Genomic DNA, 16,235 nt, shown 5'->3' on the forward strand with positions numbered 1-16,235 from the left:
ATAACTCATCAATTACATTACTATAAGCTCGCTTGAGTAATAAGGGAAACCGAATATGCACACGACAGTAACACTCACGGGCCGTTGTAAGGAAAGAGTATGGTATCTTTGTTTTGATTTTTGATCAACGATTGTAGCAAGTTGTCCTCGGCCTCTTTGACGTTCTTTTCAACCAGAAATACATCTATGATATTTGTGTTAATGAACCCAATATCATAAATTTCTTGTTTTTTGCACTCGACGATCTTCAATCTGCATAATATATTGAGGATAATTAATTATAAATACATGCAATGAAAGAGCCGAGCTATATATAGAGACTTAATGACAGAAATAGTACTTACAGGCAGTAGCAAAAGACCATTAATTTATCGAGGGCCTTTTGATTGAAGAACTCGAAGAACTCCTCAAATGGAACAGTCAACAGATCATTTGCAACGAGATCGTGCTCCTCTTTAATATGCAGATACAAAGCATTCTTACCCTCAGACTCTCTGCAGGTTTCCATGTACCAATTATGGAATCTTCGCATCATTGTTGTCAGAGATTTTTCATCTTTGACGAGAGGCTTCCCGTACTCGTATCTGTGTTCGTCCACCTCCAAGAAATCAGGAAGTGCATCGTCAGGCAGGTAATCGTCAAGATTGCCATAACCGGCCACCGTCCCCGGAGCATTAGACACATTGAGCGGGGGGCACGATTGCTGTGCTTGTTCGCCGAGCTGGGCAATTTTTTCCCCTTTGCTCGTTCTTTTGACCTTTTAGCACTGACAGTAGTTCCCGACCGCTGGGCTTGGAGATATGTTTGTTCAGTAATGCGCTCATAGTTGGTTCTCGGCGGAGACTTTGGTGGTTTCCTCAGGGCGTCGAGAGTGCGCTTTGCTTTCACCGGATCTACCTTCTCCTCCGGAGGTGGATGTCTCTTTGCTTTCACCCCTTCAAAGAACTCCTTCACGTGGGTCCGCACAATCGTATCGTTTTCCTCCTCGGACCTCTCGTACGGTAACTTCTCTAGAGGCTTGAGAGATGATGGACCGTATTTGTATTGCCTCCCGCCTCTGGTTGTGCTGCTAGACGCCGGAGCAGACGGAGCGGCTGCGGCGTCTGTCTTCTTTCGTGCTTGCTTACGAGGCGGAGGAGAAGGAGTACGACGCGCCGGAGCAGCCGGGGCGGCGGCGGGTCTCTTCCGCCCTTGCTGGCGAGGCGGAGAAGGAGGATGCTGCTGGCTGCTCGGGAGCGCCGGCGCAGGCGGAGAAGGAGGCGGAGTGCCGCCATGCGCCGGAGAAGGAGGCGGAGTGCTGCCACTCGTGCCCTGATCGTCACTCGCCGGAGGAGGTGGTGGAGGAGGCGGAGTGCCCTGACTCGCCGGAGCAGGAGGAGGAGGCGGAGGCGTCCAGTTCAAAAGGTTGATGAGCTCCTTCTTCCATAGGCATGGAGTCTTCAGAGCAGAACCCAGCCTAGTCTCCCCTTCACCGGTAGGGTGGTCAAGCACGAGGTCCTCAAATCCCTCCGTTATTTCATCCACCATCACCTTAGCATATCCTTTTGGAATCGGCTGGCAGTGATAAGTTGTGCCGGGTCCACTAGGATAAACTTGGCCAACAGCCGCCTTGACCTTCAAAGTCATCCATCGCGCCATCATGTGGCAATTTTGAGACTCCGTGATACCATCCACGGGATAGCTGGCAGGAGCCGTCAAGACATGCTCCGGCTGAAGCAGCTCGGTGGAAGCCACGCTGCTTCTCGGCTGAGATGGCGGGGTAGCTTCGGGGGAAGCTTCGGCAGGTCGTTTGCTGCGATCTGCTGCTTCTCGTTCCTCTTCTCGATCCTCTAGCCCCATTACCCTTTCGTGCAGCGCCTGCAGTTGGTCCTGCTCCAGTTTCTTCCTCCTCTCGTGGGTTTTGTAACCCCCTGCGTCCGGAAAACCAACCTTCCACGGAATGGAGCCTGGCGTGCCTCGTGTCCGTCCAGGGTGCTCAGGATTCCCAAGGGCCATTGTGAGCTCGTCCTTCTCCCTGTTTGGAAGGAACGTCCCTCGCTGCGCTGCATCGATATAGTGTCGAAGGTTCTTGACTGGTATTTCCAGTTGCTCGTCCGTCCACTGGCAAAACCCTGTTACAGGGTCCAAGGTTCCGCCAGACCCGAAGAACCAAGTCCGGCAACGGTCTGGCCATCTCATTGTCTCTGGTTCGATCCCTTTTTCAAGCAGATCATTCTCAGCCTTGGACCACTTAGGCCGGGCTTGCAGGTAGCCACCTGAACCCGTGCGATGGTGAAGCGTCTTCTTCGCAGCATTTTTCTTGTTTGTCTCCGACATCTTCTTACTCTTTTCCGATGTCTTGTGGGCCACAAATGCGGGCCAGTGATCTTTGATCTTCTCATATTTGCCGATGAATTCTGGTGTCTTTTTATTTTTGACAAACTGGTTCAGCTCTTTCCTCCACCTCCTCATTAGGGTTGCCATCTTCTTAAGAGCACAAGACTTGATTAATTCCTCTTTAACTGGCTTCTCCGGATCCTCCTCTGGCGGTAGGGTGAAATTTGCCTTCAGCTCAGTCCAAAGATATTCTTTCTGCGTATCATTGACATAAGACACCTCAGGGTCTTCCTCCTTAGGCTTATACCATTGCTGGATGCTGATCGGGATCTTCTCCCTAACAAGAACCCCGCACTGAGAAGAAAATGCCTTCCTTGTCCGGATGGGTTCAATCGGTTCGCCGTCGGGCGCGATTTCTATGATCTCAAACTTTTCATCCGAGCTCAACTTTTTCTTCGGGCCTCGTCTCCTTACCGAAGTTGTGCTCGATCCGGAGGGCTAGAAATTATAAGGAAGAAAGACGAGAGTAATTAATATGTGTACATATACCAAAACAATGGAAGCATCAATTAACTAGTCAGCACGGGCTTAACTAATATATATATACCTGGCCGGGCTCGGTTCGGTCACCGGAGCAGTCAGCACGGTCTCCTTCTTGTTCCTCCATTGTGTCACCGGAGCCATCATGAACATAGTCCTGTTCTTGTACCGGCATTAATGGGCCGAAGCCATCATGAACATAGCCCTCTTCTTCACCCCGTTCTTCCAGCTGACCAACAACGGTGTCGAGGAGAAATGACGCAACTTCATCCCTTCCATTTGAGATTATGTCCCTCAATATCGCTTCTGCTTCTTCGTCTCGGCAGTGCTCCATAGTTTCTGCAAATATTTACAACATGTTTATATATGGTACAGATGGAACTAGTGGCAAACGTAGAACTAGCCAGCTAATCACAATAAGGAATCATGTTAGTGGCCTCGACGCTGCTTCTCTAGGGTTTGGGGTCGCCTCGACACAACAACGCTTCGAGAGAGTTAATTTGTCGGGTAGGGGCGCGGCGGGAGGGGGTAGGAGACCAACATCGTTTTCTCTCTAGGGTTTGGGTGTCCTCGAGAGTTTTGGTCGAGCGAGAGGGCCGAGGGGGGGGTATTTATATCGACCGCCCCTCATGTCGAAGTTATCTCGAGGGGGTTATATCGACAACGACGCGACAACGACGAGAAAGGAAAATAATTAAGGAAAAGGAAGAAAAGAGGAAGAAGGAAGAAGGAAGAAGAAGAAAAAAAAGAGGAGAAGAAGAAAGGAATAGAGGAGAAGAAGAAAAAATAGAAATTATTTCTATTTTTTCTTCTTCTCCTCTTCTTTTTCTTCTTTTTTCCTCTTCTTATTTATTTCTCCTCTTCTTCCTCTCCTCTTCTTCATCTTCTTATTTTCCTTTTTTCTCTCATTCTTTTTCTTCTTCTTTCTTCCTTCTTCCTTCTTCCTTCTTCCTCTTTTCTTCCTTTTCCTTATTTTACTTTAAATTTCTCCTCTACACTAACCTAAAATGCACTAACCTAAAATCGATATCTACTAACAACTTAAAAAAATAATACATATATGAAAAAATGCATATATGAAAAAAACATCATCATATCATCAACAGAAAAAATAGTATTTTTTCTAAAAATCTATCTTTTGCATATATACATCAACATATATATACACTAACCTAAAATGCACAAAAATGCTATCGGAGAGGGGGTATATCGACCCCCTCATGTATCCACATACATACATCTATACTTACATATATACTTACATATATACTTACATATATGTATAAATTTTTGCATATATAAAGTTTTTCTAAAATCTAACTTTTGCATATATGAACATATATACACAGAGAACATATACATATATACACAGAGAACATATACATATATACACAGAGAACATATACATAAAATGCACAAAAAATAAGAGGAAAGGGCGCCGGCGGCCGGACCGAAGGCGGCGGCGTGTGGTCGGGGCGACGGCGACGGGGTTGGGGAAGGGGCGGCGCGCGCGGCGATGGTGACGAGGACGGGGAAGGGGCGGCGCGCGCGGCGACGGCGACGGGGTCGGGGCAGGGGCGGCGCGCGCGGCGACGGCGACGGGGTCGGGGCCGGCAGGGGCGGCGGGCGCGGCGACGGTGTCGGGGCAGTGGCTCGGCGGCGGCGACGGCGAGCTGGACCAGCCTGACGGCGTCGGGGCAGGGCTCGGCGGCGACGGCGACGAGGAGCAGAGGCGTCGGGGCGAGAAGAAAGAGATGGTTTTGGCGAAAACTGCTAAGTGCTGTATATATACGAAGGGCATTGGTCCCGGTTCGTGACTCCAACCGGGACTAATGCCCCCCTTTAGTCCCGGTTGGTGCCACCAACCGGGACCAAAGGCCTCTTTTTCGGCAGCCCAAAGGGCGGGAACCGGCGGCCTTTGGTCCCGGTTGGTGGCACCAACCGGGACTAATGCCCCCCCTTTAGTCCCGGTTGGTGCCACCAACCGGGACCAAAGGCCTCTGTGCTGCCCGCCTCGGGGCCAAAGTTTAGTCCCACCTCGCTAGTCGAGAGGGGCGCGCAGTGGTTTATAAGCCCCACTGCCGCACCCCTCTCAAGCTCCTCTCCACCGCAGGCTTTCGGGCCTACTTGCTATTGCTTTGCCTGATGGGCCTTCTGGGCCTACTGCGGGCCTGAATCCTGGCCCATAGTAGGGTTTCTAGTCGTATTCAGGCCGTGGGGGCCCAGTAGGAGGCATTTTTTTGTTTTTTTGTTTTCTTTACTTATTGTTGCTATATTTATTTTTTTCAAGTTTTTTTCTTTTGTTTTCTGCATTATTTATTTTCTTTTGTTTTTTTGCTTTATTTTTAATTGTTTTTGCTTTTAGTTTTAGGAAAATTATAAACTTTCTGTTAGTGCCATTAGTTTTCAAATTTGAAAACACTTATTTTGTTTTTTTCTTTCTTGCTTTATTTATTTTATTTTGTTTCTACTTACAACAAAATACTTATTGTTGTTTTTTCTTTTGTTTTCTGCATTATTTATTTTCTTTTGTTTTTTGCTTTATTTTTTAATTGTTTTTGCTTTTAGTTTTAGGAAAATTATAAACTTTCTATTAGTGCCATTAGTTTTCAAATTTGAAAACACTTTTTTGTTTTCTGTTTTCTTTCTTGCTTTATTTATTTTATTTTGTTTCTACTTACAACAAAATACTTATTGTTGCTATTTTTAATTATTACGAGGGCCGAACCATAAGACATTAAAGCATTTCAAATGAACTATGAAAAAGTTGAAAGTTGGCATGGTATCATAAATTGACCCACATAGCATGTGCATGTACAAAACGGACAATGGTATCATACTCGTCAGTTACAAAGTTGGCATTGTATCATCATTATAGTTGCGGGAGAAAGTCTTCACTTTTTCTTCGCTTGTGTCATTTGCTTATTGCGCCGTAACCATGGATAATCTTCATCGTTTATCAGGATGCTGGGGTCAGCCTTGACTTTGAAGGGAGGAATTTCATGAAACTTTTCATAATCTTCAGACATGTCTGTCTTGTCCTCCACTCCCACGATGTCCCTTTTTCCTGAAAGAACTATGTGGCGCTTTGGCTCATCGTATGATGTATTCGCTTCCTTATCTTTTCTCTTTCTCGGTCTGGTAGACATGTCCTTCACATAGATAACCTGTGCCACATCATTGGCTAGGACGAACGGTTCGTCAGTGTACCCAAGATTTTTCAGATCCACTGTTGTCATTCCGTACTGTGGGTCTACCTGTACCCCGCCTCCTGACAGATTGACCCATTTGCACTTAAACAAAGGGACCTTAAAATCTACTCCGTAGTCAAGTTCCCATATGTCCACTATGTAACCATAATATGTGTCCTTTCCCCTCTCGGTTGTTGCATCAAAGCGGACACCGCTGTTTTGGTTGGTGCTCTTTTGATCTTGGTCAATCGTGTAAAATGTATTCCCATTTATCTCGTATCCTTTCCAAATCAATACAGTCAAAGATGGTCCCCTGGACAACAAGTACAGCTCATCACAAACAGTGTTGTCACCTCTGATACGTGCTTCCAACCAACTGCTAAAAGTCCTGATGTGTTCACATGTAATCCAGTCGTCGCACTGCTCCGGGTGTTTGGAGCGCAGACTGTTCTTGTGTTCATCGACATACGGGGTCACCAAGGTAGAGTTCTGTAGAACTGTGTAGTGTGCTTGAGACCAAGAATATCCGTCCCTGCATATTATTGAGTCCCTTCCAAGCGTGCCTTTTCCAGTCAGTCTCCCCTCATACCGCGATTTAGGGAGACCTATCTTCTTAAGGCCAGGAATGAAGTCAACACAAAACCCGATGACATCCTCTGTTTGATGGCCCATGGAGATGCTTCCTTCTGGCCTAGCGCGGTTACGGACATATTTCTTTAGGACTCCCATGAACCTCTCAAAGGGGTACATATTGTGTAGAAATACGGGGCCCAGAATGACAATCTCGTCAACTAGATGAACTAGGACGTGCGTCATGATATTGAAGAAGGATGGTGGGAACACCAGCTCGAAACTGACAAGACATTGCACCACATCACTCCTTAGCCTTGGTATGATTTCTGGATCGATCACCTTCTGAGAGATTGCATTGAGGAATGCACATAGCTTCACAATGGCTAATCGGACGTTTTCCGGTAGAAGCCCCCTCAATGCAACCGGAAGCAGTTGCGTCATAATCACGTGGCAGTCATGAGACTTTAGGTTCTGAAACTTTTTCTCTGCCATATTTATTATTCCTTTTATATTAGACGAGAAGCCAGTCGGGACCTTCATACTAAGCAGGCATTCAAAGAAGATTTCCTTCTCTTCTTTGGTAAGAGCATAGCTGGCAGGACCTTCATACTGCTTTGGAGGCATGCCGTCTTTTTCGTGCAAACGTTGTAGGTCCTCCCGTGCCTCAGCTGTATCTTTTGTCTTCCCATACACGCCCAAGAAGCCTAGCAGATTCACGCAAAGGTTCTTCGTCACGTGCATCACGTCGATCGAAGAGCGGACCTCTAGGTCTTTCCAGTAGGGTAGGTCCCAAAATATAGATTTCTTCTTCCACATGGGTGCGTGTCCCCCAGCGTCACTCGGAACAGCTAGTGCGCCGGGACCCTTTCCAAAGATTACGTGTAAATCATTGACCATAGCAAGTACGTGATCACCGGTACGCATGGCGGGCTTCTTCCGGTGATCTGCCTCGCCTTTGAAATGCTTGCCTTTCTTTCGACATTGATGGTTGGTCGGAAGAAATCGACGATGGCCCAGGTACACATTCTTCCTGCAGCTTGCCAGGTATATACTATCGGTGTCAAGTAAACAGTGCGTGCATGCGTGGTATCCCTTGTTTGTCTGTCCTGAAAGGTTACTGAGAGCGGGCCAATCGTTGATGGTCACGAACAACAACGCCTTTAGGTTAAATTCCTCCTGTTTGTGCTCATCCCACGTACGTACACCGTTTCCATTCCACAGCTGTAAAAGTTCTTCAACTAATGGCCTTAGGTACACATCAATGTCGTTGCCGGGTTGCTTAGGGCCTTGGATGAGAACTGGCATCATAATGAACTTCCGCTTCATGCACATCCAAGGAGGAAGGTTATACATACATAGAGTCACGGGCCAGGTGCTGTGATTGCTGCTCTGCTCCCCGAAAGGATTAATGCCATCCGCGCTTAAAGCAAACCATACGTTCCTTGGCTCACTTGCAAACTCATCCCAGTACTTTCTCTCGATTTTTCTCCACTGCGACCCGTCAGCGGGTGCTCTCAACTTCCCGTCTTTCTTACGGTCCTCACTGTGCCATCGCATCAACTTGGCATGCTCTCCATTTCTGAACAGACGTTTCAACCGTGGTATTATAGGAGCATACCACATCACCTTCGCAGGAACCCTCTTCCTGGGGGGCTCGCCGTCAACATCACCAGGGTCATCTCGTCTGATCTTATACCGTAATGCACCGCATACCGGGCATGCGTTCAGATCCTTGTACGCACCGCGGAAGAGGATGCAGTCATTAGGGCATGCATGTATCTTCTGCACCTCCAATCCTAGAGGGCATACGACCTTCTTTGCTGCGTATGTACTGTCGGGCAATTCGTTATCCTTTGGAAGCTTCTTCTTCAATATTTTCAGTAGCTTCTCAAATCCTTTGTCAGGCACAGCATTCTCTGCCTTCCACTGCAGCAATTCCAGTACGGTACCGAGCTTTGTGTTGCCATCTTCGCAATTGGGGTACAACCCTTTTTTGTGGTCCTCTAACATGCGATCGAACTTCAGCTTCTCCTTTTGACTTTCGCATTGCGTCCTTGCATCGACAATGACCCGACGGAGATCATCATCATCGGGCACATCGTCTGGTTCCTCTTGATCTTCAGCAGCTTCGCCCGTTGCAGCATCATCGTGCACATCGTCTGGTTCCTCTTGATGTTCAGTAGCATCACCGTATTCAGGGGGCACATAGTTGTCATCGTACTCTTCTTCTTCGCCGTCTTCCATCATAACCCCTATTTCTCCGTGCCTCGTCCAAACATTATAGTGTGGCATGAAACCCTTGTAAAGCAGGTGGGTGTGGAGGATTTTCCGGTCAGAGTAAGACTTCGTATTCCCACATATAGGGCATGGACAACACATAAAACCATTCTGCTTGTTTGCCTCAGCCACTTCGAGAAAATCATGCACGCCCTTAATGTACTCGGAGGTGTGTCTTGAACCGTACATCCATTGCCGGTTCATCTGCGTGCATTATATATAATTAAGTGTGTCAAAAATCATTACAGAACATCATGAATAGATAATTAAGTGACCAAATTAATAGAAGTTCATCATCACATTAAAACCAAAGTACATACATAGTTCTCATCTAACAACATAAAGCTCTGCAGAGCATCTAAATTAATTAAACCATACACTGAAACTATGTAAAACATTTCAATGCGAAAACAAATGCGATCATAATCGCAACCAATGTAACAACTGATCCAACGGCATAATGATACCAAGCCTCGGTATGAATGGCATATTTTCTAATCTTTCTAATCTTCAAGCGCATTGCATCCATCTTGATCTTGTGATCATCGACGACATCCGCAACATGCAACTCCAATATCATCTTCTCCTCCTCAATTTTTCTAATTTTTTCCTTCAACAAATTGTTTTCTTCTTCAACTAAATTTAACCTCTCGACAATAGGGTCGGTTGGAATTTCCGGTTCAACAACCTCCTAGATAAATAAAATCTATGTCACGTTGGTCGGCATAATTGTCATAAACAATAAATGAACCAATAGTTATGAAAAGATAATATATACCACATCTGAATCATAGACAGGACGAGGGCCGACGGGGGCGGATACCAAAACCATCGCACTATATAAGATGCAATAATAAAAGTAAGAAAATTATACAAGTATCTATATAAATATACAAGTAAGATTTTTTTTCCTTTCAGAAAGAAGATAAGAACAAGAGGCTCACCACGGTGGTGCCGGCGACGAGATCGGCGCGGGCGATCGACGGCGGTGAAGACAGGGATGGGACGTGACGGACCGCTAAATCTAGACAAATATTGAGGAAAATGGAGCTTGGAGGTCGAGCTTGGAGAGGAGAAAGCTTAAGTAGTGTGGCTCGGGCATTCCATCGAACACCTCGTGTGCATAGGAGGTGAGCTAGAGCACCACAAAGCTCTCCCCTCGCCGGCCACGAAAAACAGAGCACTGGGAGTGCTCTGCTCGCGGGCGAGGGGTAGATATAGGCAACTAATTGGTCCCGGTTCGTGCCATGAATCGGGACTAAAGGGCAGCCTTTGGTCCCGGTTCACTACACCAACCGGGACCAATGGTTGTGGGCCAGGAGCGAGGCGCATTGGTCCCGGTTCGTCCCACTAACCAGAACCAATAGGTCCAGCCGAACCGGGACCAATGGCCCACGTGGCCCGGCCGGCCCCCTGGGGCTCACGAACCGGGTCCAATGCCACCATTGGTCCCGGTTCTGGATTGAACCGGGACTAATGGGCTGACCCGGCCTGGACCATTGCCCCCTTTTCTACTAGTGCCGGTGCGCCCCGGGAACTGCGTTTTCCGGCTCCCTTGGCTCGCTGGTTCTTCGGCATCTCCGCATCACCACCACCCTGTCGGTACCTTGGCTGGCCGTCCATCCCGGTGCATCTTCGCCTCCGGAATGCTTCGGGAGCTGCGCTCCCTTCCGGCTCCCTGGGCACGCCGGTGTCCTTCCTGCTCCGGTCCTGGTGTCCTTGATCTGTGCCCCTTTCCAGATCATGGCTCGTCCGGGGCTCCGGCCACCATCGCATCCCACCACCTTTCACTCTGCCCAGCCACGCAACCTTCTCCTCCTCCATAGCTCGCGCGTCCAGCGGTGTCCGGTGCCTCCTTTGGTGTCGGGTGCAGTTCCCCTTCCTGCAGTCGCTGCTCCGGCATAGGCCCAACTGCCTCATATCCGATCTGTGCTCCGATGCTTGGGATTGCTCGGAATTTGGCAAGGGCGAAATCCCTGCAGCTTATGCTGGCAGCGGTGACATTTGCGGATGCCGTCTCCTTCTTGAAGGCGCTGCCATGGCCATCTTCTGGGCCCCTCTTCGAGCTTCGGGGGAAACCCTAGGTCCGGTTTTCTGGACCGGACGACGACGGCGCCTCGGTGTCGTTCTCCTTCGTGAAGGCATTGTCTTGTTTTGCTCGTGGCGTCCTTGGTGCTAGTTCTGGAGCTGTGTGCTAGTGGCGTCCTTGGTGCTAGTTCTGGAGCTGTGTGTAGTTTGATTGTTAGTTGGATAGCTTCTCTGGTTGGAGAGTTTACCTGTGTTCTTCTTTGCTTGGGTCGAGCATTTTTCATCTTTCCGCTTTGGGCATGTTCATACCCCTTCGCATTCGTGGCATGTGTTGTACCACCACCTCATGTACTCATTCTATCTTCTTCTATCAATGAAATGATACGCATGCTATGCGTATTCTCCAAAAAGTTTTCTGAACTTGTGCTCTAGTTTTCTATTTGTAAAAGGGTACATGCACTTCCCTCTTTCAACGAGTGCTTCATTTTGCTTCGCGGAAGCCTTATGTGCTTGGTGCCATATAAAAAGAACTTAATACCCACAATGTTTCATCTAGTTTCTTACTCTTTTACTTGTGCTATTGTTTGCTCGGTGCCATACAAACTGTACATGTTTTTGCTGAATCTTCTTTTTGAATGGAGTATACCTTTTTTTTGTTATCTTCATTCCGAATACTCCTTAATTTGTAGTTATTTATATTCCCAAGTGGATTATACTTCATTTCTAAGTAAAAATAGTATATGTTCCTTTACCCCCAAAAAAGAGTCGCAATATGTGGTATATACCCCATTAGAAAACAGTATATACTAATTAAAAAAAGTATATGCTTCCAAACCAAAATAGTATAGTATATACTACAATATAAAAATGTACATACTTAGATACAAAAAAAATTATATACTCTTTACCAAAAAAGTAGTATATATTTGTCGTGAACAAATAGTACATACTTGTATGTAGAAAAAGCTCTATAAACTACAATGCAGATAGCAGTACATACACTCGTGCGAAAAAATTAAAAAGAGTATGTTCTTCCATAAGAAGTGGTATATACTCATATAAAAAAAAGTATATGTTTCCAGACCAAAAAAGGAGTATATAGTACAATATAAAAAATAGTGTATACTCGCATAAAAAAGTACTCCCTCCGTAAATAAATATAAGAGCGTTTAGGTCACTATCTTAATATTTCTTTACAGAGAGAGTAGTTTGTACTCCTTACCAAAAAAATATGTATGTACTCCTAAAAAGGATACTAATATAGTTTTTATAATATTGATCAAATTTAAAGAAGTATGACTTAGAATACACTTGAGTAAATTTGAAACTGAGAGAGTACAAATTTTTTGGCCTACTTTTGGTGCCATTAATTTGCACACGGGAGTTAGTAGGAAACAAATAGGCCAGGCCCCCCGCTTTCTCTCTAGACCACAATGTAAAATGAGTGTAAGCTCGCACTCATCCTGCTATTTCCTATGCCATATGTGTGCAGCTCTACACGTGATCCGATCGAACCCCGGCTATGGCTGCTTGCTTAGCCAACCGTCGTCCATGAAGCTCATGTCCACGAACTTCTCCACCTCCGCCTCCGTCAGATGCTTCGCCCACGGCACTCTCCTAGCCATGTCTGACCCCGGCCCCGTGCACCCAACCTCAGCAAACAGGGCGTCGTTAGTCTCGTTGCCGGCGTGCCACGGAGCCCAACCCCGCGGGACGACGACGCTGGACATGTTCACGTGGTAGTAGACGACGGTGGCGTACTTGTTCCACGCGCGTCCGAGATACTGGCGCCCGGTGCCTCGGAGCTCCCCGCCCTTGAACACAAAACCTCCGGGGTCGCCGGCGTGTTGCCCGGCGTGCGCCGTCACCCACCCGGCACGGCCGCGGCCGTACCGACGGGGTATGTTGGACACGAGGGTGCAGCCGTCGTAGATGGACCGGGCGTAGCCGAAGATGAAGTCGACGCCGCCCTTGATGACGCATTCACGGAAGTAGTGCCGGCCGGTGTTGTCGCAGAGCGTGTCCTCGAAGCCGCTGAAGGCACAACGGTGGAAGGCGATCCGTTCACCGTCGACCAGCGCCGCGAGCGCTTGGGTGACGCGACTCTTGTTGACGCTGTTGTGCGTGTTGGTGAAGGCGATGTCCCGGGCAACGAAGTCGTTGGCGTGGACACTAAAGGTGGCCGTCTCGTACGTCTGCATCGCGTCGGCGCCGCGGCGCATCAGGCGGTCGGTGCTGCCGTGGGCATGGTCGTCGAAGTAGATCTCCGTGCTCGAGTGGCCCTCCCCTTCGAGCAAGATGTAGCCTTTCTCCTTTGGGATGGTCACCTTCTCCCTGCATGCACCATATGTGCCATCATAACCATACTTGCTTACCACATGCGGAACTACCTAGTATGTAGAAGACGAACCTGTACCGCCCTGCCCGGACGTGGATCCTGACCCACTCGCGGTTGCCGTCCGGGACGAGGTTCACCGCCGACTGAATGCTCCTGAAATCCCCTCGCCCTTTACTGTCCACGGTGATGGTCCTCGACACCGGTGCCCAGGCAGAGCTCAACGCCGGCCACAGGAGCAGCAGCACGACCACGACCTCGACCAAACTAACAGTACGATGGCACTCCATGTTTCCTACTCACGTATCTTTGTCGTTTTGCTATGTGCAGGACAGGAATCGATCACGCCAGGCGCATACGAGTCCCGTACGTATTAACACAGCCCTTTTTTTAACGTCTGGCTGGTGATTATATATGCCTTTTTGTTGGAAGTAAACCCATCGTCAGAACCAGATTACATGTCAGTATATGTATCCAACTAGTACCTAAATTAGTTTTCGTGTAGGATTAGTATTACAATTTTGCTAAAACACATCTAGATGACAAATAATTATATCACATCTAAGTCCTTTCACCACACATCTAATTGCTATAAGATTTGTGCCAATTTATCCCTTGCCCACGTAGTCTCACACGCACATACGTACGAGTTGTTTTCTGTTTTGCCATCGTGCGGCACGTGTTGTCTCTTTTTCCTTGTGGGCTGCGTTGTGTCGTTTCCGAGTGTGGGTTCCTAAGAAGAAAAGAGATCAGTTTGGTCCAGATGTTTTGGATCTATCGTGTGCCATCCACCGTAGAACAGCAACCACCGCCGATAAAAAATAGCATAGATCGGAAGGACTCAAACCAAAGACACGAATGTAGACGAATAACGACGAGATCCGAGCAAATCCACCAAAGATAGATCTGCCGGAGACACACCTTCACACACCCACCAACGATTCTAAACGCGCGCCGGAACGGGGGTAGGCGGGGAGACCTTTATTACATCCTCAGGGAGCCGCCGCCGTCTCGCCTTCCTGAGCAGGACACAAACCCTAACAAAATTGAAAAAAAAAGACTAAAAGCAGAGCCCTCCTGCCGGCCCTTGCCAGGATCCACCGCGCCTCCATGGCCCCAGGGTCACCGAAGACGAGGCGGACATGCGCCGGCGCCGACAAGAGGCACAAACCCTAACTTTCTTTTGTGAAGGAGGAGGAGGCCAACTTCAATTATGAGGATATATGTATTGATTAATGTATAAATATGATGATATTTCATTAAGAAAAAGCAATTGGAGGGTGTTATTTTTTACGATATATGAGAATGGGTGGTTTCGATTTATCATGAAGCAGCTCCATTTCAAGCGAAGGTTTCAAAAGAAATATCCAGCTATAATTTTTTTTTCTGAAAAGGGGATAACTCAGCCACTGCATCAAGTGATGTACACAACCATTTTATTTTCATACGTCTAGCGCGAGTGGGAGGGACCAAGTGGCGATGCCCTAAGGCGAAGAGGAGCAAGGCAGACATGCGCTAGGAGGGCCGAGCAGCGGCCCGTACGTTGGCGGTGGGAACCGGCGGCGGACGCCGGCTAGTAGACCGATGACGGATGAGCGCACGGGTGCAGATCGGAAGGGGTGGGCGGTAGGCAAACGTGTACATGTATGTACCACTTATACCTCCCAGCAGGTAACCATACAGAGGTGGGTACACATTTTTGCCGAAAGACCATACCACACTTATACTTTTAGGGGGTATCGAAGCGGAACCTTTTCAGATAATGTATGTGTACTTAGTAGTAATTGTAAACCGTTAATTTATTTCAATCCAGTTATCCATATTAGATATAAGTCACCCACTAAGTTCTAGGGTAGTTGCGAGTGTCTTGATATTTCTCATCTAATAAAACTAATAAAGATAATTCGATGCTCTGCGTGCTGTTTGATATATGTTAATAAGATTTAGTTGTATGTAACATGGTTATTTAGATTAATAAATTAAAAATTAAAACCAAAAATACATACGATTTTATTGTATTAGGCTGGTCATAGTGGGAGTAACATAGGTAGTAACATACATGCCACATAAGCAAAGAAGATGATGTGTCACGCAATTAATGAAGAAAGAGACAAATAGAGTAACATAATATGTTACCATCACATAGCGTTTCCCAATGCAAAATGAGTCTACAAAGCAATAAATGAAGATTTATATGTTATCATACTTATGTTACTCCTGACTATGAAGGTAGTAACATAGAGGGTGCTTGGATCCAAGGGACTATTTTTAGTCTGACTAAAAATAGTCTCTTTTAGAGGCTAAAGTTCCAAACACCCCTGACTAAAGAGAGGCTAGGACTAGTCTTGAGGCTAAAAGCATTTTAGTCATAGGAACCCTACTAAAATATGTATTAGCCCTCTCTCTCCTCATTTAATTCCTCTCTTTTAACACATGCGAGTTCTGGATTGGAGGGTTTGAAGGATAATAAATGCTTAATAACTTGATTTTAGTCTTTTTAGTATTTGGATCCAAGCATGGGTGAGGCTAGCAAGTTTTAGTCCCACTACTTTTAGTCATGGGACTAAAACGTATCCAAGCACCCTCATAGACTAGTAACATGTGCATGTTACTAGTCTAAGTTACTCCCCACTATGACCAGCCTTAGATTACTGTATAGTTGTAAAATTTATTGAATGTATGTGGCATAAGTGAAACGGCAATGCATGGTTGCATGTTGAAATAAGTAAACACTATTCGTCACCTTGGGTGAGGAACAATTATTCTTCACCCCCTCTATTTTAACGTCAATGCACCATAATTTTATGTTCCGTAAATTTTATCTTATTCCAGACATAAAAAGAGAGTGTAAAAGAATATATAATCGCCATAAAAAATATTTTATGTTACATAAAATTACCAATGTAAAAACATAGTGTAAAATTTACATAAAATGCTATTTTTCTTGTCTTATGACCTATATTTTTGTTTTCTTA

General features: G+C 46.7%; 1 protein-coding gene across 1 annotated transcript; it reads right to left on the reverse strand.

The window, feature by feature from the left end:
• Positions 1-12,186: 12,186 nt before the first annotated feature.
• On the reverse strand, positions 12,187-13,689 carry LOC123040709 (probable pectinesterase 66). The gene is made up of 2 exons (XM_044463482.1): positions 13,336-13,689; positions 12,187-13,259 (listed from the first exon to the last, which is right to left on the reverse strand). The coding sequence occupies exons 1-2, from the start codon at positions 13,548-13,550 to the stop codon at positions 12,446-12,448; spliced, it is 1,029 nt and encodes a 342-aa protein (XP_044319417.1). The 5' UTR covers positions 13,551-13,689; the 3' UTR covers positions 12,187-12,445.
• Positions 13,690-16,235: the final 2,546 nt, after the last annotated feature.

Source organism: Triticum aestivum, chromosome 2B (assembly GCF_018294505.1).
Source record: "Triticum aestivum cultivar Chinese Spring chromosome 2B, IWGSC CS RefSeq v2.1, whole genome shotgun sequence".
Classification (NCBI taxonomy): domain Eukaryota; kingdom Viridiplantae; phylum Streptophyta; class Magnoliopsida; order Poales; family Poaceae; genus Triticum; species Triticum aestivum.